At 43.5% G+C, this 22,943-nt stretch overlaps 1 protein-coding gene across 4 annotated transcripts in view; it reads right to left on the bottom strand.

Moving 5' to 3' along the window:
• gak (cyclin G associated kinase) overlaps positions 1-22,943 on the bottom strand; it is a 136,423-nt gene that overhangs the window by 3,627 nt on the left and 109,853 nt on the right. For 3 of the 4 annotated variants that reach the window (XM_070886283.1, XM_070886296.1, XM_070886302.1), the window contains 8 exons: positions 18,424-18,579; positions 17,253-17,738; positions 14,672-14,830; positions 12,401-12,541; positions 10,818-10,943; positions 7,916-8,158; positions 7,205-7,353; positions 853-1,029 (listed from right to left, as the gene is read on the bottom strand). In XM_070886283.1, the coding sequence (XP_070742384.1) occupies positions 853-1,029; positions 7,205-7,353; positions 7,916-8,158; positions 10,818-10,943; positions 12,401-12,541; positions 14,672-14,830; positions 17,253-17,738; positions 18,424-18,579 (1,637 nt within the window). The remainder of the gene's footprint in view (positions 1-852; positions 1,030-7,204; positions 7,354-7,915; positions 8,159-10,817; positions 10,944-12,400; positions 12,542-14,671; positions 14,831-17,252; positions 17,739-18,423; positions 18,580-22,943) is intronic. The other variant, XM_070886291.1, reaches the window with a different exon arrangement.

Genomic DNA, 22,943 nt, shown 5'->3' with positions numbered 1-22,943 from the left:
CTACAGCTATACAAGGTATTGGTGAGGCCACACTTGGAATACTGCGTGCAGTTTTGGTTTCCATATTTACGAAAGGGTATACTTGCTTTGGAGGCAGTTCAGAGAAGGTTCACTAGGTTGATTCCGGGAAAGAGGGGGTTGACTTATGAGGAAAGATCGAGTAGGTTGGGCCTCTACTCATTGAATTCAGAAGAATGAGAGTTGATCTTATCAAAACATATAAGATTATGAAGGGGCTTGACAAGGTGGCTGCAGAGAGGATGTTTCCTCTGATGAGGGAGACTAGAACTAGAGGGCATGATCTTAGAATAAGGGGCTGCCCATTTAAAACAGAGATGAGGAGGAATTTCTTCTCTCAGAGGGTTGTAAATCTGTGGAATTCGCTGCCTCAGAGAGCTGTGGAAGCTGGAACATTGAATAAATTTAAAACAGAAATAGACAGTTTCTTAAATGATAAGGGGATAAGGGGTTATAGGGAGCGGGCGGGGAAGTGGAGCTGAGTCCATGATCAGATCAGCCATGATCTTATTAAATGACGGAGCAGGCTTGAGGGGCCGTATGGCCTATTACTGTTCCTATTTCTTATGTTCTTATGTCCCATCAGGATTTAGTGATCATTTATTGAACTCCGTGTGTATATAGTAGTTTAGGCTCTAACTCTCCACTTTTCCTGTTGATATCAAAAAGCAAAACTTAACTTAAATTCAATCACAGTATTCCATTTTCTTTGAAATTGTTTTAAAATACTGCATGCTTTTCATAATGTTAATTGTGAAAATCTGGGAATGATTTCCCAGATTTTCAACTTTATTCCTACTGATTTGTCTGACAATGTCATGTTGTTGACCTTACCTTGTCTGGATGAACCACAAGTATGGCTTTCCTATAGACCTTCTTCACTTGATCTGGGTGTACCACATCTGCCATGCTCACAGGTTTCCATTTGGTTTCACCCTCCCACAGTACTGTGTGCAGAGTCGACAATAAAGCCCTTATATTTCTCTCTTTACCTTCAATCCAGTCAAAGATCTAGCAAAAACAATCAAAATTTTAATACGCATTTTAATAAGCTTTGAGAATTTATTGAATAACTATGTAACATCTTAGTCTCTCATATATGATTATTAAAAATAGTACCATGGCAGTGGAATGACACTGGGCATCTGCACTGGGGTTATTTCACAAAAATCACATGGGTTTCCCAAAATGTAATCCAGAATTAGAAATTAAATTTGTTTGCACAGGAAAGAAAACAAATAAGTCAGTAACATTTTACAATCTTGGCCATCTTCTAATTTTTCAAATAGAGAAAAATAACATCACCCATAGTAAGCGTTCACAAAACATGACAGCATAGGGATTTGGGGCAAAGGTGGGGAAAAGGAGTTGATGTACAGATCATTATAAATGAATGGCAGAACAAGCTCAAAAGGACTGAATGGCCTACTCCTGTTCCTATGCTTCACTTTACCCTCAAGTTGTACACATGCTGTGTGAAGTATGAATTTCATTGTCTGCAGAGATGTGATGATACGATGCAACAAAATCAATAGCATTACTGTATCTATTAGCCCTTTTCACTATTTAGGTGTCACTTTCTAACAGCAACTGACTGCAGATAAATCAAAATGCCACAAATCATACATTGCCCTAGAATTCTAATCAAATTGGAAGTCACATAACCAACTGATACCTTATGGATTTGAAAATATCGTGGGGCTGAAATTGGATATAGCCTAAAAATGGGCGCAGACAACGCAAAATGCCCACGCCCATTTCAAGTGGTGCAGGCAATACGCAAAATTCATGCTGCCTGCTCATGATAATAATTGTAGTGCTTACCTGGCGCTAAACGTGCTGCTGGTTGGCTGAGCGCTGAACGGGGGGGGGCCAATATCGGGTGCAGTCTACTGGCCAATAAAATCTGGCCTCGTCAGCGTCAAGGAGCATGGAGGAGTCCAGCTCCAACATTACACAGGGTTTTGTGCGGAGCTTAGAGCCCATGATTTCAATCATGGAAATGATGGGCAACTCCATGAGAGAACTTGTGGACCCAAATATGATGCTGGGTGTGATGAGCATCTCCCAGCTTCCATTGCAGCACGGGCGGAAGCGACCCAACGTTTCAGTGCTGCATTGGAAGCTCTCCTGCAGTCTCAGCTTTCTAATGAGAACATAAGAAATAGGAGCAGAAGTAGGCCATACGGCCCCTCAACCCTGCTCCGCCATTCAATAAGATCATGGCTGATTTGATCATGGGCTCAGCTCCACTTCCCCGCCCGCTCCCCATAATCCCTTATCGTTTAAGAAACTGTCTATTTCTGTCTTAAATTTATTCAATGTCCCAGCTTCCACAGCTCTCTGAGGCAGCGAATTCCACAGATTAACAACCCTCAGAGAAGAAATTTCTCCTCATCTCTGTTTTAAATGGGCGGCCCCTTATTCTAAGATCATGCCCTCTAGTTCTAGTCTCCCCCATCAGTGGAAACATCGTCTCTGCATCCACCTTGTCAAGGCCCCTCATAATCTTATATGTTTCGATAAGATCACCTCTCATTCTTCTGAATTCTAATGAGTAGAGGCCCAACTTAATCAACCTTTCCTCATAAGTCAACCCCCTCATCTCTGGAATCAACCTAGTGAACCTTCTTTGAACTGCCTCCAAAGCAAGTATAGCCTTTCGTAAATATGGAAACCAAAACTGCACGCAGTATTCCAGGTATGGCCTCAACAATACCTTATATGGCTGTAGCAAGACTTTCCTGCTTTTATACTCCATCCCCTTTGCAATAAAGGCCAAGATTCCACTGACATTCCTGATCACTTGCTGTACCCGCATACTATCCTTTTGTGTTTCATGCACAAGTACCCCCAAGTCCCGCTGTACTGCAGCACTTTGTAATCTTTCTCCATTTAAATAATAACTTGCTCTTTGATCTTTTTTCTGTTAAAGTGCATGACCTCACACTTTCCAACATTATACTCCATCTGCCAAATTTTTGCCCACTCACTTAGCCTGTCTATGTCCTTTTGCAAATTTTTTGTGTCCTCCTCACACATTGCTTTTCCTCCCATCTTTGTCTTGTCAGCAAACTTGGCTACGTTACACTCAGTCCCTTCTTCCAAGTCGTTAATATAGATTGTAAATAGTTGGGGTCCTAGCACTGATCCCTGCAGCACTGCACTAGTTACTGGTTGCCAACCAGAGAATGAACCATTTATCCCGATTCTCTGTTCTCTGTTAGTTAGCCAATCCTCTATCCATGCTAATATATTACCCCCAACCCCGTGAACTTTTATCTTGTGCAGTAACCTTTTATGTGGCCTTTCTGCCATGCAAGATCAGACTGCTGCCATCATGGTTGGCTTTACAAGTGTGCAAAGGGGCTTGCAGAGTGTCACAGCAGTCCAGCAATCTGTCCTCCAATAGAAGGCTAGGGATGCTGAGGCGCTGCCCTGGGGGAGTGGCTCCGTGGAGCAAGAAGCTGTTTTCCTCTCTCAGATTGACAGCACTCCTACTCCCACCACTGTCACAACGCCAGTACTCCTGCTGCGTCCGTCATCCAGCCAGCCCATGCCGAAGTGGTGCAGTCTACATCTGGGCCTTCTCGGCCCAAGAGTGCTCAAGGTCATCCTGCAAGGCCATTTTCAGTCTCCCCCACTAAATTTCAGCAGCTTTCCACCAGCCATGCTGCAGCCACTGGGGTAGAACTGCATAGGAACACTAGAGTAGAAAAAGGAACACAAAAGACAGACACTAAAATGTACAAGGGTGATTAAGTTGATGTTGTGTAGTATCGGAACTGATAAGTTTATAAATTATGTTTGGAATGTTTGTTTTGTGGTGGCTCCCATTTCAGCTTTGTGCCCAGCAGGACGCTGTGATGTTCCATGACAGAGGGATGGCAAGGTGGGGAAGTGGTGAGCAATGGGAATCTGGGGTTTCATTCACTGGAACCTGAGTCTAATGAGGCGCTCACGGACAGCCCGTCCGGAACGGGGATCTGCTGCCTACCTACTCCCTTCCTCCTTCTCCTCCTCCTCCTCCTCCTCCCTTCCTCCTTCTCCTCCTCCTCCCTTCCTCCTTCTCCTCCTACTCCTCCCTTCCTCCTTCTCCTCCTCCTCCTCCGAAGGTGGACCCGGAACCCATGGTGGCAAGGGCTGTGCCCTCATGATGGCTAAGTTGTGGAAAATGCAGCAGACCACCACAAAATGAGACACCCGCCGTGCACTGGAGGGCTCCTCCCAAGCAGTCAAGGTAGCAGAAGGGTTGCTTCGGCACCCCAATGGCCTGCTCGATGAGGTTTCTCATGGCAGTATGGCTCTCATTATACGAGTGCTGGCCGCAAGTGGTGGGGTTGCGGAAGGGAGTCATCAGTCAGGTGTAGAGCGGATAGACCTTGTCTCTGAGCAGCCACCCTCAGGGTTGACGTGGTGGCTAGAAGATTGGTGGCACACCGGACTGGCGCAGGAAGAAGGCATCATGACTGCTGTCAGGATACCGGGCATTCATCATCATGATGTAGTGGGCGTGGTCACAAGCCAACTGCACATTAAGTGAGTGGTTGCCTCAGGATTGATATGCGGCACCCGCAAAGCCACGTGTGTGCAGTCAATGGCATTCTGCACCATGGGGAAGCCCGATATCATGGTAATGCCACATGCGTCTCCTCCTGCATCTCTCTGTTCAGAGAGAAGACAATAACGCCCCTTCGCCCAGCATACAGAGCCTCTGTAACCTCCTGGATGCAGCGATGGATGGCGAACTGGGAGATGCTAGCCATGTCATCTGCTCCAGACTGGGAGGATCCGGTGGCGAAAAAACTTAGGGCCTCGGTGACATTGAGGGCCACTGGCAGCGCCGTTGTTGTCCTGCTCTGAAGTTGTTGGTCTGGTTCCAGGAGGTGGCAGAATTCTACACCCATCTCCTTGGTGAAGCAGAGCCTCCTAATCATCCTGGCTTAAGTGCAGGTAGGAGAAGTGCTCTCAGAAGATCCTAAATGGGCAAGGCATCCTGCTGAGAGCCCTCCTGCCCCTACTCCTTCTCCCTCTGCGAGCAGCTTGTCCTCTTTGCTGCCTCCGTTCCATCTCCCTGTCATACTCGAGCGTGAGGGGCACTGCAAGTAGAGCCCCCATGACTGGGAGCAAGTGGTGTGAGCAGCACCACATCTGGTTACCTCACCAACTTGAAATAACTGTAGCAAGCTCCAAGCAGTTGCACAAACTTTCACAGAGCCAGTAGAAATCAAACAGCAAGTCAGCTGCAAGTTGTTGCTGATTCCTTTTAACAGCTCGGGTGGGGGCCTCACTACTGCTGAACGTGTGATTTGGAGAAGGCGATGAATGGAGTGGCAACATTGAAAATGGCAGGTCGTGCATCAAATCAGCTTTGCACACTGACTGACATCACGATCTGCCTCATTACTATTTCTCCAGCGAATGCAGGCAATGGCAGCGCTGCCGACCTGCCCAAAATGGCGGCCGCCACAGGACGGCCAGCGAGAACCGGCCTGAACAGCCGGCGCTTAGTTGCAGAATTTCACGCCCAGAGCATTTTGTTTGCTAGAAGCAGCTAAAGGATTGGAAATGAAGAACAGTTTGCCAATTACAGTTGAAAATACTAAATAGTCACCAAACAAACCCTCCTTCATGATCCTTATTAAGCTGCCATAATTTTTATATCTGGGATGTCAACATCTTGTCAAGCTATGATGTGGCACTGTATTACAATTATGAGATAAGATCGCAAAGAATTTAAGGCATTTTGTAATAAAACAATAACACCCACTAAAATGAATGGATGAATGGATGTTACTCGAGTAGCTGAAACAGCTCTCTTTGTTGGGACATTTCATTTATCTTTTCTAGGTGACCAAGATCATTTTAAATGATTTTGAGCAGTTACACAATCAGAACACATTTAATGAGTATTATACAGGTTTAGTTGTCTCATTCCTCGCTCACATCTCATATATCATAGAACATTAAGGCACAGAAAGAGATGGCCATTCGGCTCATTGTGCCTGTGCCAGCTCTTTGAAAGAGCTATCCAATTATCCCCACTCCCCTGCTCTTTCATAGAAACATAGAAAATAGGTGCAGGAGTAGGCCATTCGGCCTTTCGAGCCTGCACCGCCATTCAACAAGATCAAGGCTGATCACCCACCCCAGCACCTCCCCCCCATGCCCCCTCCACACCCCCCGACCCCCCCAGCGGCAAGGACCACATCCAACTCCCTCCCGAACACATCCAATGAACTGGCATCAACAACTCTCCGCGGCAGGGAACCCCACAGGCCAACAACTCCCCGAGTGAAGAAGTCTCTCCCAATCCCAGCCCCAAACAGCCCACCCCATCCCAAGAGCGTGCCACCTCTCGGCTCCGGACCCACCCAACACCGGGAACACTCCCCCCTCACCCAACCCGCCCCGTCCCGTCAGAATCTTTCCCAAATGCCGAACACCCCCGGATGTCGAGCCCCCAGCCCCGGCCACCCTGGAGCCACGCCCCCGCGAAGCCAACCACACCACATTCACCAACCGCCATCTGCGCAGTCAACCCGTCCACCCCACTCTGAACACTCCCCGCACCGAGGCACAGAGCCCCCAGGCCCGCCCCTCCAACACACTTCGCCCCCCCTAGACCTTCGCTGCAATGTGGCTCCTCCTGTCCCCCGCCCTTGGTTTCTCCGCCCCCCACCTCCACCACTCTCCCCTCCATCCCCCCTCATCTTCCCTCTGCCTCCCCGCACAGGCTCCCATCTTGGGGGCGGTAACCTTCTGGGGCAGGGAATTTTAGCCCCCAGCGTGGAAGTTCCCCACAGTCCTGCAAATGTTTCCTTTTAAAATGCATATCCAATTCCCTTTTGAAAGTTAATATTGAATCTGCTTCCACCACCCTTTCAGGCAGTGCATTCCAGATCAAAACAACTCGTGTAAAAACAAATCTCTATTCATCTCCCGTCTGGGTCTTTTGCCAATGTGGAACGGAGCAGGGACACACCAGATTTATCATGAACCCAGAATAGTACGAGTCAGCCTCAGTTAGAAGAATTATTATTCTCTTAATATTGTAAACTCAGGGGCAGCAGTTACATTCTCAACGTAGAATTAAATCCGTGCTGCAGGTTACAAAATAAAGGGACGCCTCAAGATTAAACACAGCGATTCAAGGTCTGTGCACAAATGTACATATTCTTCAAACCTTCAGTTTTAGAGGATCCATTTCTTTAATCAGCTCTTCTCTGCGCATTTCTGCAATAGTTTTTGGTTCTTTTCTGTCCACCGTACTGGAAAATCCTTGCTCAGACAACAGGTCCTTAAAGTCATTTACAGAAACTTTTGGTTTTGGTCCTACAAAAAAAAGATCAACTGAACAAAAGAAATCTACTGTGCACATTTCCTTTAATGATCAGCATTAAATAGTATTAAAAGACATAGAAAAACGTTTTTTAAAAATTGGGGCTGTTTTCATCAGAACAGATTACAAGGGGAATTGATGGAGGTGTTTAAAATGATGCAGGAATGGGACACAATTGACTGAAACAGTGGGGGGGACCTAAAATGAGGGGACATAGATTTAAGATTAAATGCAAGAGTTTTAGGTGGGAGAACAGAGGGTTGTGAAATGCACTGCGGAGTTAGTGATTGAAGCAGAATCATTGTCAACATTTAAGAATAGGTTTGATAGGTGGTTGAAGGGAAGGGAAATAAAGGAGTATGGGAACAGAGGAGACATACTGCTTGTGTGGAGGATGAACACCAACACGGACTGATTGGGCTGAACGGCCTGTTTCCGTGTTGTAACTTCTATGTAATTGTGTGTAATTTAAAACTAGTTAAAAAAAAAACACTGACGGTTGAAAAATACAATTTTAAAAAGCTAAAATAAGAAACAGAAAAACCAAAAGCATACCAAATCCAGGCCCACGGATGCCTCGTTCCTCCCGTCTTCCAATCACGCTAAAATTCAAATTGTAGTTAGGTTTGCTCTGGGCTGTTGGTCTGGTCTGGTGTGGCTTTGGTTGCGGTGTCTGTTGTCGTGAAGTCGTACTGCTGCCCAGTGTTCTGCCCGCCTGCCATGAACCACTGCCCATCGCTGGCTGGGCAGGTTTCTGAGTGAATGCTCCTCCAGCCGTGAACCCTCCGCTCAAGGAACCTGGCAGAGTATCAAGCACAATTATCAATATGAAGATAAAACAACTATTCAGTTTGTGTTACTTCACCAGTGAAGTATTCAGGTTTTCTCCTCACGTGAAATACAACAGATTACGCAGCATTCCAAACATTTGTATTTTCTGTCATAATAAGTGGCAAGTGGTTTTCCACAAGAATCAATGCCATTTACATAAACGATTTGGACTCGGGAGTACAATTTCAAAATTTGTGGATGACACTAAACTGTGGTCAATATTGGGGAGGACAGCAACAAAATACAGGAAGACATGAATAAACTTGCAGAATGGGTGTGTAATTCGCAAATATAGACAAGTGTGAGGTGAGACATTTTGGAAGGAAGAATAAAAATGTCACATACTCTTGGAAAATAAGTGTTTAAATGGGATAGAGAAACAGAGGGATCTAGGAGTACAGATACACCAATCACTTTAGGCCATTAAAAAAAGCAAACCAAGCGCTGGGGTTCATTTCTAGAGGGATAGAATTGAAAAGCAGAGAAATTAAATTAAATTTGTATAGCTCCTTGGTTAGACCACACTTGGAGTACTGTGAACATATTATAAAAAGAATTTAGAGGCACTGGAGAGGTAACAAAAACATTTACCAGAACTGAGAGGATATACCCATAAGGAAAGATTGAACAGGGTGGGGCACTTTTCTCTAGAAAGAGAAGACTGAGGGGTGACCTAATAGAGGTCTTTTCGATTATGAAAGGGTTTGATAGGGCAGACATAGAGAATATGTTTTCACCTGCAGGTGAAACCAGGACTAGCGTCATAAATATAAGATAGTCATTAATAAATTCAATAGGGAATTCAGGAGAAACTTCTTTACCCAGATAGAGGTTAGAATGTGGAATTTGCTACCACAAGGAGCAGTGGAGGCAAATAGCATAGATGCATTTAAGTGGAAGACAGATAAACACGTGAGAAAGGAATAGAAGGTTATAGTGATGGGGTTAGATAAGGAAGGGTGGGAGGAGGCGCATGTGGAGCATAAACATTGCTTTGGACCGGTTGGGCCGAATGGCCTTTTTCCGTGCTGTTAGTACTACACAACTATGTAACTATATAAGTGGTAAGTAATACACCTTGTCAAACTGTACAATCCCTCCATATACTTAGTTTCATCCAACACTCTGCTGCATCCTAACTCACATCAAGTCCCTTTCACCCATCACCCCATGTGCTCGGTGACCTACATTAGCTCCCGGTCCACCAATGCATCGAATTTATCATTCTCATCCTAGTGTTCAAATCCCTCTGTGGCCTCTCCCTTTCCTATCTCTGTAATCTGCTCCAGCACTACAATCCTCCAAGAACTCTGTGTTCCTCCAACTCTGGCCTCTTGGGCATCCGGGTCTTCTTTAGCCCCAATAATGGCTGCCATACATTCAGCCGTCTAGGCCCGAGCGATGGAATTTCCTCCCTATCCGCCTCTCCACCTCTCTTTCCTTCTTTAGGAGCTTCCTTAAAATCTACCTCTTTGATCAAGCTTTTGGTCATCTGACCCAATGTCTCCCTCTTTGGCTCGGTCTTAATTTTTGTCTGATAATGCTCCTGTGACATGCCTTGAGATGTTTTACTGCGTAAAGGTGCTATATAAATACAATTTGTTGCTGAAACCGAGTCTTCCACTTATTATAACCCTGGTTCATCATAATCATTTTGTAAAATAATGATGTGGTGTTGCATGACAAAATTCAATTGCCGTAACAGCAATGGAAGATAGTAGCTCAATAAAATACAGACGTTACAATTAATACAGTAAACATGTCCGAGAAGACATTACAGAGAAACTCAAACAGTGTACCAAGTTTAGAATGGGAGTGTCCAATCTTTTTGTCTTTGTGGGTCACTTTGGAGCATACTATGGATGTGGAAGTCTCCGAATAAAGGTTAATTCAATATTCTCAACAATCTGCATATATTTCAAGCTTAAGGTAATGGATCTTAATGGTTCTGATTTCAGACTTTTCCAACAGTGAAGCAACAAGAGTTAAGAACCGCTCTAGCTCCACAAAATTCAAACATATAATAGTTTAATCATTTCTTTATACAGAGAGTGGTAAGAATGTGAAACTCGCTGCCACATGAGATGGTTGAAGCAGACAGCATTGACACCTTTAAGGGGACTGCTCATGCAAACGCGAGGGAGAAGGGAATAGAGGGATACTGTGCAAGGTGGCAAAGGGTAATTAGAGTGGGAGGAGTCTGAGTGGAGTATCAACACCAGCATAAAGCAGTTGCGCCGAAGGGCCCGTTTCTGTGCTGCAGTTTGTGTGTGTGTAAATAATATAGAAATACAAGCACAAATGCACGCAGTTGCCAGGGCCACACTTACAGGTTCCATGAGTCACAAGAGTCATGGGGCCCATGGGCTGTAGTTTGGACACCCTCGTTTAGAGCATCATCAAAACTCAAGCTACATCTGAACAAGGAGGAATAGAATCTGTGATCATCCTATAAACAGATCAATCTCACCAATACCAGTTTCATTGTAAGGTACTTGCTTTATGTCACTCGTAACATGCCAACTATGAATGAATAAATGCAAGGCCCCAAAGGAAACAAGGATTATTTTAGTAACTGGATCCAAGATGAAATGCAGGTTCTTTATTAATGGCTTTATAACATTACCTGGTAAACTGGAACCAAGGTTACCGATGTCAGCAAACGGATCGAAGCTCTGAGACTTTGACTGACTAAATGATACACCTGAAGGAGGACCGGAGGCAGAACCAGAGGTTGAAGTAAAAGTTGAATCTACATTAGAAATGACCCAGCACAAGTTATTAACAGGACAGCAACAATGCATCACACAAGGGCAACAATAATTGTACAATTTATATTACATTATCCCACGGGCCAAAACATAGAACAGATCTTCAATAAACTATATATTTGTATAGTCAAAATTAACATGGCACATAATGGCCAATATAACATTACTGCAAATTCATATCAGCAAAAATGCTTTATTTTAAAAAGTGTTCACTGCTTTGGTATTCTATGAATGGTACTTGTTTCCCTGTGGCATATAAATAGGTACACAGATGTATATGTAGATCTACAAATCACAGAGCGAAAAGTCAATACACTTGTGCACATATTGGTAAAGTTTGTTGTTGCTACCAATATTCCAGGGTTTATTCCACAATCAGGAGAGGCAGGTTCCTTTTCTAGCTCTTCTTCTAGGGCAATTTGGCCACATATTTATGTCCGTCTTTCTGATGAGACATTAAACCGAGGACCCATCTGCCCTCTCAGGTGGACATAAAAGATCCAATGACACTATTCGAAGAAGAGCAGGGGATTCTCCTGGTGTCCGAGCTAACATTTATCCTTCAGCCAATATCACCAAAAACAGATGGTCTGGTCATTTATTTCATTGATGTTTGTGGGACCTCGCTGTGTCCAAATGGCTGCCGCATTTCCTACATTACAACAGTGACTACACTTCAAAAGTACTTGTTTGGCTGTAAAGTGCTTTAAGTCGTTCTGAGGTCATGAAAGACACGATATAAATGCAAGTGCTTGATTTTCTTTCTATTATAACCAGAAAGCTGGTGGTGTGTATTTAACCTCAATGTGGCTGAATAGCTCAGTCAGTTACAAGATCTGCAGGTTTGAGCAGATTATTTTACTCAATCTAGGTCTCAAAATCTAATTCCGAGGCTGACAAATGAAGTTCCAATTCAAGTCATGCATTTTCAAAACACTATCATCACATCTCAGCTTGTGTTTTTATATACAGGTACAATGTCCGAAATCCGGAATCCTCAGGACCGAGTCCGTTTTGGTTTGGGGTTTTTTCCGGAATTCAGACAAGAAAATCATTAGTCTGAAATCCGGAATCCTCGACTGAATCCATGCCAGTTTTGAGCGGCGAGGTGTAAAATCTGGCAAAACCCAAAATCCAGGACAGATTCGGTCGAGGATTCTGGATTTCAGACTTTATTTTCTTGTTTGAAACCTGGAATCCTCGACTGAATCTGTGCCGGATTTTGGGTTTTGCCTCAAAATGTCCGGTTTTCGAACAATAATTTCGGACGACTCCATCAGCTATGCGCAAAATGTCCGGTTTTCAGACAATTATGGTTTTTGGAGTTCTGGATTCTGGACGTTGCACCTAATATATAAATATATATAAAAGTATGACCATATGCAGCCAAGAAGCAACAGTTTTACTGAAACCATATTTTAAAATGAGCATGTATTACTTTGTGCTGTAGCTCCAAACACAGCCTTGTTATTCTGTTGTGGAATTGTACTGCTGCTGGAGGCCCATGCATCCCAGCCACTCATCAGGTCTGGTTGACTCGCAGAAGATGTTACTTTTGATGACTCGGATGGTGCATTCCCTGGAAGAAATCATAATTTGTGACTTTGTGCTAATTCAAACATTTTCCCAGAATCGTTAAAATACTCAGGATATTAAAAAGCACGATGATAATTTACACCCTAAACAACAATCGAATATTCAGTGAATTTCAGCATGGCCTCTCTACAAAGGCCAATTTTAGAACTGTGAATTTTAATGCTCCACTGCACTATATTACATATAAACTATGCATTTTTACTTGTTTACTTGTTTTAAAATATGCTTTTGCAAAATGTCAAGGGAAAGCAACAAAAAAAAAACACGATATGAAGCCCTTCAGAAATACAGTGAATGCCTGTTTGAAGTTCTACGGATTTTTCTGAATGCAACTTTGGGCAAGCAACCAAATACTTTGAAGAGCAGTAAACTATGAGCGAAATAAAAGATGGAATAGTACAAGAAACATTTATTGAATGGGAATCCAAATGGATTGTGACAAGAATGATAGTATTTAAATACATGCAGCAATTCAGAAACCTTACCCTAATTGGGTACAGTACTCATCATCATACTGTGCACTAAGTGAAGGAATTGAAGTTAGAGATGATACCAGGTTAAAGGGTTAAATTATGAGGACAGGTTGCATGAACTCGGCTTGTATTCCCTTGAATATAGAAGACCGAGGGGTGGTCTAAGTGAAGTGTTTAAAATGATCAAAGGATTTGGTAGGTTGATACAGAGAATCTGTTTCCTCTGATGGGGGAATCCATTATGGACATAATCTTAAAATTAGAGCCAGGCCATTCAGGAGTGAAATCAGTAAGCACGTCTTCACACAAGGGATTTGTGTTAGGTAAGGGTATCAAGGGACATGGATCAAAGATGGGTAAATGGGTTGAGGTACATATCAGCCATGAACTAACTGAATAGTAGAATAGAATCGAGGAACTAAATGGCCTACTTTTATTCCTAGATTCCTAGAGGACGTTTAATCTGTTCTGTTATTGGTGGCAATACAATTGGAATGTCTGTCTGTTTAAAACAATTTTTATTTTTAAACTAGCCCCTGATGAGTATTTTCTATCATAAGAAATAGGAGTAGGAGTAGGCCATCTGGCCCCTCGAACCTGCTCCGCCATTTAATAAGATTATGGCCTCAACTCCATTTCCCTGCCCGGTCCCCATAACCCTTGACTCCCTTATCGTTCAAAAATCTGTCTATCTCCACCTTAAATATATTCAATGACCCAGCCTCCACAGCTCTCTGGGGTAGAGAATTCCAAAGATTCACGACCCTCAGAAGAAATTCTTCCTCATTTCCGTTTTAAATGGGCGCCCCCTTATTCTGAAACTATGTCCCCTAGTTCTAGATTCCCCCACGAGGGGAAGCATCCTCTCTGCATTTACCCTGTCAAGCCCCCTCAGAATCTTATACGTTTCAATAAGATCCCCTCTCAGTCTTCAAAACTCCAATGAGTAGAGGAATGGACAGAGGTGCGGAGGTTGAGGCAGAACGGTGATCCCGGATCCCTGCAGCCTGCGGCAGCAGTCTCTTCTCTTTGGTCGTCTCCCGAGCTGGCGGAAGCGTTAGGCCAAAGCCAGCATGAGGTCCGCCTCAGAGGAAGCTCTGCCCCTCTCTGCCTGTTTATCCCTTCCGGCAGAGAGAGACTATCAAGACAGTTAATTACATTTGTACTAACCATACACAGCTAAAAACAAATTTATGTCCTGGTTCAAGCAAACATACATTTGACAATATTGATCTCTTTAATTTGCAATCAATGTAGGAACAGATCCACAGTGTACTCTAAACCCTGCAAAATGTGGAATTTAAAGAACACTTTCTTTGCTACTCAGAAAAAGGTTGAAACTGTGTTAAATATTCTTCAAGTGAACGCATGTTATATACAAATATTTTGTGCAAATTTTCTTTAGAGCAATGAGTATTTTGATTTTACAAAATCTTTCATCGTTGTTTCCCTAGTGGAAAGAAAAATGCTCTTTAATATTAAACAGGGGCAGGCAAGAAATTCAGAACTAATACAAGATTTGAAGTTTGGAGAGAAGGCAGACAAGCAGGTACGATGTGTGGGCACAGTCCCTCTATTGAACAACCTAAGTAGAAGACAAACAATGGAGGAAGAATTAAGCATTATTGAGACAACCATACCTATACTGAAGAAATCTGAGCTTGAGGATGGATGAGGGATACCATTTGTGGATGAAAAAGCAGGAACATTCGGACTGAAAAACTGTCCAAATAAATCTGGCTCACTTTGATCAGGCTCGCCTGTTGAAGATGCTGCACCAAACGGATCAAAGGAGTCTGCTGAGAAGAAAAGTTAACAGGCAAATAAAGCCATTTTATCACAATGTCTGTTATCAGTCAACGATCAATGTAAAATGCACAGTACACATTATTGACTTACATAAATCTTAAGTTCTACCGAAAAGTGAGTAGCTGACTGAGGAGAAACTTTACTTTAGCGTGAGTCAAGTTGTCAATCAGTTTGGCGTATTTACAAACTTATCTATTAAGATCATTCAGCATGCCTAATGTTTCAGAGTAACAGCCGAGTGTGAAAAGGTGCTAATACCCTACTCACTGATAGCAACCAGGGCCACGAGAAAAATTACAACTATGCACATGGCAGTTAAAAAGTTCCTCTCGCCCCATAAAAATTAAACTGGCATACGTTAGTGTAATATACTTGAAAAGAACTATAATCATCAGAAATAAATTAAAATCAAGATGCTAAACCTTAATTTGCTCCCTTTAAATAAATAAAGAGCCAGGTATCTGTACTGTTAAAAGGCAGTAGGGACTCAAATGATGTTGCAAACCACAATAGCGATGCTCAGACACATTGTCAGCTCAAGCATTAAATGCATTACAGCCCCATAACACATTATGCCATATAGAAAGAAATACAGCAATTTATTACAGATTAAAGTTGTTTTTTTAATGATCATGTCATGACGGGACTGATGATTGGCAGGCCCCTCTAATAAAAATATATGATTTGGGAGACAGTAGTTTACTGTACTGAACAATACTTAACGATTTAGACAAAATATCAGAGCTTCTATTTGTTACGCAGTGTGCGGTCTCTCACTGTTTCACAATGTTGCCGTTCTCAGATTGGAGCCCCCTGTTTTCTTTATAACACACTTTCCAAAGCAAACATGAAGCTTACAGAGGCAGTCTGGCAAATTCAATTTTGTTGTGCAAAATTAAAGCACATGGTATTGGGGGTAATGTATTGACGTGGATAGAGAACTGGTTCGCAGACAGGAAGTAGAGAGTCGGAATAAACGGGTCCTTTTCAGAATGGCAGGCAGTGAGTGACCAGTGGGGTGCCGCAGGGTTCAGTGCTGGGACCCCAGCTATTTACAACATACATCAATGATTTAGATGAAGGAACTGAATGTAATATCTCCAAGTTTGCAGATGACACTAAGCTGGGTGGCGGTGTGAGCTGCGAGGAGGATGCTAAGAGACTGCAGGGTGACTTGGACAGGTTAGCTGAGTGGGCAAATGCATGGCAGATGCAGTATAATATGGATAAATGTGAGGTTATCACTTTGGGGACAAAAACATGAAGGCAGAATATTATCTGAATGGCAGCAGATTAGGAAAAGGGGAGGTGCAACGAGACCTGGGTACATCATCATTGAAAGTTGGCATGCAGGTACAGCAGGCGGTGAAGGCGGCAAATGGCATGTTGGCCTTCATAGCTAGGGGATTTGGGTATAGGAGCAGAGAAGTCTAAACAGCAGTTGTACAGGGCCTTAGTGAGGCCTCACTTGGAATATTGTGTTCAGTTTTGGTCTCCTAATCTGAGGAAGGACGTTCTTGCTATTGAGGGAGTGCACCGAAGGTTCACCAGACTATTTCCCGGGATGGCAGGACTGACATATGAGGAGAGACTGGATCGACTGGGCCTGTATTCACTGGAGTTTAGAAGAATGAGAGGGGCTCTCATAGAAACACATAAAATTCTGACGGGACTGGACAGGTTAGATGCATGAAGACTGTTCCCGATGTTGGGGAAGTCCAGAACAAGGGGTCACAGTCTAAGGATAAGGGGTAAGCCATTTAGGACCGAGATGAGGAGAAACGTCTTCACTCAGAGAATTGTGAACCTGTGGGATTCTCTAGATATATTCAAGAGGGAGTTAGATATGGCCCTTACGGCTAAAGGGATCAAGGGGTATGGAGAGAAAGCAGGAAAGGGGTACTGAAGTGAATGATCAGCCATGATCTTATTGAATGGTGATGCAGGCTCGAAGGACCGAATGGCCTACTCCTGCACCTATTTTCTATGTTTTTATACTCTATTCTGAACCAGGTTATGTGTTCAAACCCCAGGGCTGCTCGACAATCCAGCCTACATGCCTTGGTGGAGTGAGTTTATGGGCAATTTGTTGCACTAGCAGATAGAGTGCGACCTGGAACCAAAGGATTCCAGTTTGGAATTGGGGTGGAAGCGGAACAGATCACTTTGAAATCCAGCTCCAACTAACAACTAATGAAACAGTGACCATGGATACATCTACAGCTCATACGAACAGAAGGTGATACATTGGAAATATTTTTCTCAATCACTACACCTTCAGACACAAAGGCACCTTTTCTGTTTAATCTCTAGAACAATCACAACTTTCCAATTTAACAAAAACGCATCCTATATTGACAGTTCTAGTTATCCAGTAGTCGTGAGTGATAGCCATCGAGTAGGAATACCTACCCGCTGAAGTATGTACTGTAGGAGGTACAGGAACTGGTTCCACTGGCGGTGAAGGTGCCACACTGAAGAAGAAATCATCCCCTCCCCCAATAAGGTCAGCTGAGAGTTCCTGCTGTATTTCTGGTGGACCTCCAGCAAACAAATCGTTCAGCAGATCAGCATTGCTAGATGAACTCTTCAATTCGGCTGCAGGAGGAGCAATGTCAGACTGGACATCACTATTCAGTCCAAGTAAATCCACATTGTCCTCGGTAGGAGATTCTGTGGCTTTCTCTGCTGGTCCTTCAAAATCTGCTTCAAAGAAAAAGTTCACAGTGTCCGCTTGTTCTGGCTGAGTTGGGCGTTCTGGCTCATCAACCTTCACCGTGCTACGCTCACTGGAAAAATCAGCAAGCTCATCATCTGATGGCCCGCTTTCATTCACCAAGCCTGCATGACCTTCATCTGGAGACTGTCCTTCAGGGGCTGTGGAGTCCTCTTTTCCTTCTGATGAACAAACAAAGCGTCAGGTCTAAACTAACTAGATTCACACAAGCCATTAAAATCACTACATGCAAATTTATTTTTTTCCACTCCAATATCTTTCTTCATTGTCTTTAGATGGTAACTTATACCAAGTTATAGTTTCAGGGGCATTAGCTCTCTGCTATCTCACCAACTCGCTATATTTCATGTCAGTTTGGTCAGTGAATCGGTGAGCCATTTGACCATGAGGGCCATCACAGCTAAATCTATCTTCAACTGGTGATCAAACACAAGCGCTTTCCAGCAGGATCTCCTCCATGAAATGGTTTCAAAGCAGAATGCAATGATGAAAAAAATGTTTCTGGAAACGTAGTTACACTATAGCTTGAAACAAAAACAAAAAAAATAAGCAAGCTAAAAGTAAAGAGGACGCTATGCTGCTGGCAGACCCAAGTTATGAGAAGTAAATATTAACCTCCCCGAATTAAATTTAAGCAGTCCACAAATTCAAATTAGTCGATGGTGCTTAACACGGAATAATTTCAGACATTCTACATCCTTAATAATATCACTTAGAAAAGTGCCTGCTTAATTTTCAACAGTGAAATAATTAGTTCAATAATCAAGGAATTATTAATAAAATGAAACCTCCATATACTGCACTAGCTGAAATCTTAGCGATTTGTCTAGATCAGGCAACACTCACCTTCCCAATTTAGTGTCTCGAAAAAACTGTTGGAGGTGTCACTGTTTTGATGCGATGCCTCATCTTCACTTGTATTCGCCGAAGCGTGGTCTGATTTAGGGGTCTCTGCATCATACTGTGCTGTTGACCCTGGTTGTCTGGGCAATTCAGGTTTTCCTTTACATGGTGAAAAAAACATTGATAAATCTCGGAACTTTCTCAAGTTTATTTTTCCTCGAAGTCAACGGGTTTTTTTTAAATATTAGGCATAATTTCTACGAATAACAAAATTGTTGTCACACTTCACCATTACTGTGGCATGAGAGTGGCAGCACAGTAACATTCAAAAACCAAACCAAACCAGATGCCTCCACTGAGGAAGCACAAACATATTCTCACCTGTATAATACAAAGATTAACAAAATCTCATTCAACAGTTAAGTGACTCTGGGTTACTAATAAGCGTAATACACTTGTACATGCAAGCTGCAGAAACAGTGCCTGGAACAGAGGGGGAGCAAAACTTTTCACACTCTGCTCAAATAGTTTCTTACACATAAATTGTTGATCCATATTTCACTGTCTAGAAGTCATGCTTACATCAAATATGTCTATAGATATAGGAGGAGTAGGACAACAGGGAGTGGTAGAATAACTGATCACTGGAAGTATAAATTATATATTAACAGAAGATTCTGATGCTTTCTAAAGTGCTGGCATGAGTGAGTGAGGGACCAGATAACAGGGAAGAATTAATTCTTTGAGCTGGTACACACAGCTCAACTCTCAGGAAAAAAAAAATTCTTCTCCAGCCACCATAGAATTACACAACACAGAATGAGGCCATTCGGCCCATCGTGCCTCTGCCAGCTCTATGAAACAGCTATTCAATTCGTTCCACTTTCTTGCTCTTTCCTAATAGCCCTGCAAATTCTTCCTTTTCAAGTATATATGCAATTCTCTTTTGAAAATTACCACTGAATCTGTTTCCACCACCTTTTCAGGTAATGCATTCCAGATCATAGAAACATAGAAACATAGAAACATAGAAAATAGGTGCAGGAGTAGGCCATTCGGCCCTTCTAGCCTGCACCGCCATTCAATGAGTTCATGGCTGAACATTCAACTTCAGTACCCCATTCCTGCTTTCTCGCCATACCCCTTGATCCCCCTAGTAGTAAGGACCTCATCTAACTCCTTTTTGAATATATTTAGTGAATTGGCCTCAACAACTTTCTGTGGTAGAGAATTCCACAGGTTCACCACTCTCTGGGTGAAGAAGTTCCTCCGCATCTCAGTCCTAAATGGCTTACCCCTTATCCTTCGACTGTGACCTCTGGTTCTGGACTTCCCCAACATTGGGAACATTCTTCCTGCATCTAACCTGTCTAACCCCGTCAGAATTTTAAATGTTTCTATGAGGTCCCCTCTCATTCTTCTGAACTCCAGTGAATACAAGCCCAGTTGATCCAGTCTTTCTTGATAGGTCAGTCCCGCCATCCCGGGAATCAGTCTGGTGAACCTTCGCTGCACTCCCTCAATAGCAAGAATGTCCTTCCTCAGGTTAGGAGACCAAAACTGTACACAATACTCCAGGTGTGGCCTCACCAATGCCCTGTACAACTGTAGCAACACCTCCCTGCCCCTGTACTCAAATCCCCTTGCTATGAAGGCCAACATGCCATTTGCTTTCTTAACCGCCTGCTGCACCTGCATGCCAACCTTCAATGACTGATGTACCATGACACCCAGGTCTCTTTGCACCTCCCCTTTTCCTAATCTGTCACCATTCAGATAATAGTCTGTCTCTCTGTTTTTACCACCAAAGTGGATAACCTCACATTTATCCACATTATACTTCATCTGCCATGCATTTGCCCACTCACCTAACCTATCCAAGTCGCTCTACAGCCTCACAGCATCCTCCTCGCAGCTCACACTGCCACCCAACTTAGTGTCATCCGCAAATTTGGAGATACTACATTTAATCCCCTCATCTAAATCATTAATGTACAGTGTAAACAGCTGGGGCCCCAGCACAGAACCTTGCGGTACCCCACTAGTCACTGCCTGCCATTCTGAAAAGTACCCATTTACTCCTACTCTTTGCTTCCTGTCTGACAACCAGTTCTCAATCCATGTCAGTACACTACCCCCAATCCCATGTGCTCTAACTTTGCACATCAATCTCTTGTGTGGGACCTTGTCGAATGCCTTCTGAAAGTCCAAATATACCACATCAACTGGTTCTCCCTTGTCCACTCTACTGGAAACATCCTCAAAAAATTCCAGAAGATTTGTCAAGCATGATTTCCCTTTCACAAATCCATGCTGACTTGGACCTATCATGTCACCTCTTTCCAAATGCACTGCTATGACATCCTTAATAATTGATTCCATCATTTTACCCACTACCGATGTCAGGCTGACCGGTCTATAATTCCCTGTTTTCTCTCTCCCTCCTTTTTTTTAAAAAGTGGGGTTACATTGGCTACCCTCCACTCGAATGGAACTGATCCAGAGTCAATGGAATGTTGGAAAATGACTGTCAACGCATCCACTATTTCCAAGGCCACCTCTTTAAGTACTCTGGGATGCAGTCCATCAGGCCCTGGGGATTTATCGGCCTTCAATCCCATCAATTTCCCCAACACAATTTCCCGGCTAATAAGGATTTCCCTCAGTTCCTCCTCCTTACTAGACCCCCCGATCCCTTTTATAACCGGAAGATTGTTCGTGTCCTCCTTCGTGAATACCGAACCAAAGTACTTGTTCAATTGGTCTGCCATTTCTTTGTTCCCCGTTATGACTTCCCCTGATTCTGACTGCAGGGGACCTACGTTTGTCTTTACTAACCTTTTTCTCTTTACATATCTATAGAAACTTTTGCAATCCGTCTTAATGTTCCCTGCAAGCTTCTTCTCATACTCCATTTTCCCTGCCCTAATCAAACCCTTTGTCCTCCTCTGCTGAGTTCTAAATTTCTCCCAGTCCCCAGGTTCGCTGCTATTTCTGGCCAATTTGTATGCCACTTCCTTGGCTTTAATACTATCCCTGATTTCCCTTGATAGCCACGGTTGAGCCACCTTCCCTTTTTTATTTTTATGCCAGACAGGAATGTACAATTGTTGTAGTTCATCCATGCGGTCTCTAAATGTCTGCCATTGCCCATCCACAGTCAACCCCTTAAGTATCATTCGCCAATCCATCCCAGCTAATTCACGCCTCATACCTTCAAAGTTAGCCTTCTTTAAGTTCTGGACCATGGTCTCTGAATTAACTGTTTTATTCTCCATCCCAATGCAGAATTCCACCATATTATGGTCACTCTTCCCCAAAGGGCCTCGCACAACGAGATTGCTAATTAATCCTCTCTCATTACATAACACCCAGTCTAAGATGGCCTCCCCTCTAGTTGGTTCCTCGACATATTGGTCTAAAAAACCATCCCTTATGCACTCCAGGGAATCCTCCTCCACCGTATTGCTTCCAGTTTGGTTAGCCCAATCTATGTGCATATTAAAGTCACCCATTATAACTGCTGCACCTTTATTGCACGCACCCCTAATTTCATGGTTGATGCCCTCCCCAACATCACTACTACTGTTTGGAGGTCTGTACACAACTCCCACTAACGTTTTTTGCCCTTTGGTGTTCTGCAGCTCTACCCATATAGATTCCACATCATCCAAGCTAATGTCCTTCCTAACTATTGCCTTAATCTCCTCCTTAACCAGCAATGCTACCCCACCTCCTTTTCCTTTTATTCTATCCTTCCTGAATGTTGAATACCCCTGGATGTTGAGTTCCCAGCCCTGATCATCCTGGAGCCACGTCTCCATAATCCCAATCACATCATATTTGTTAACATCTATTTGCACAGTTAATTCATCCACCTTATTGCGGATACTCCTTGCATTAAGACACAAAGCCTTCAGGCTTGTTTTTTTTTTTAACACCCTCTGTCCTTTTAGAATTTTGCTGTACAATGGCCCTTTTTGTTCTTAGCCTTGGGTTTCTCTGCCCTCCACTTTTCCTCATCTCCTTTCTGTCTTTTGTTTCCCTCTATCTCCCTGCATTGGTTCCCATCCCCCTGCCATATTAGTTTAACTCCTCCCCAACAGCACTAGCAAACACTCCCCCGAGGACATTGGTTCCGATTCTGCCCAGGTGCAGACCGTCCGGATTGTACTGGTCCCACCTCCCCCAGAACCGGTTCCAATGCCCCAGGAATTTGAATCCCTCCCTGCTGCACCATTGCTCAAGCCACGTATTCATCTGAGCTATCCTGCGATTCCTACTCTGACTAGCACGTGGCACTGGTAGCAATCCCGAGATTACTACTTTTGAGGTCCTACTTTTTAATTTAGCTCCTAGCTCCTTAAATTCATTTCGTAGGACCTCATCCCTTTTTTTACCTATGTCGTTGGTACCAACGTACACCACGACAACTGGCTGTTCTCCCTCCCTTTTTAGAATGTCCTGCACCCACTCCGAGACATAACTTGCTGTGTAAAACAATTTCTCTTCATCTCCCCCCA

The sequence above is a fragment of the Pristiophorus japonicus genome, chromosome 1 (assembly GCF_044704955.1).
Source record: "Pristiophorus japonicus isolate sPriJap1 chromosome 1, sPriJap1.hap1, whole genome shotgun sequence".
NCBI lineage: Eukaryota > Metazoa > Chordata > Chondrichthyes > Pristiophoridae > Pristiophorus > Pristiophorus japonicus.
Note: the sequence above shows the minus strand (reverse complement) of the source record. Positions and strands in the feature narration are given on the sequence as shown.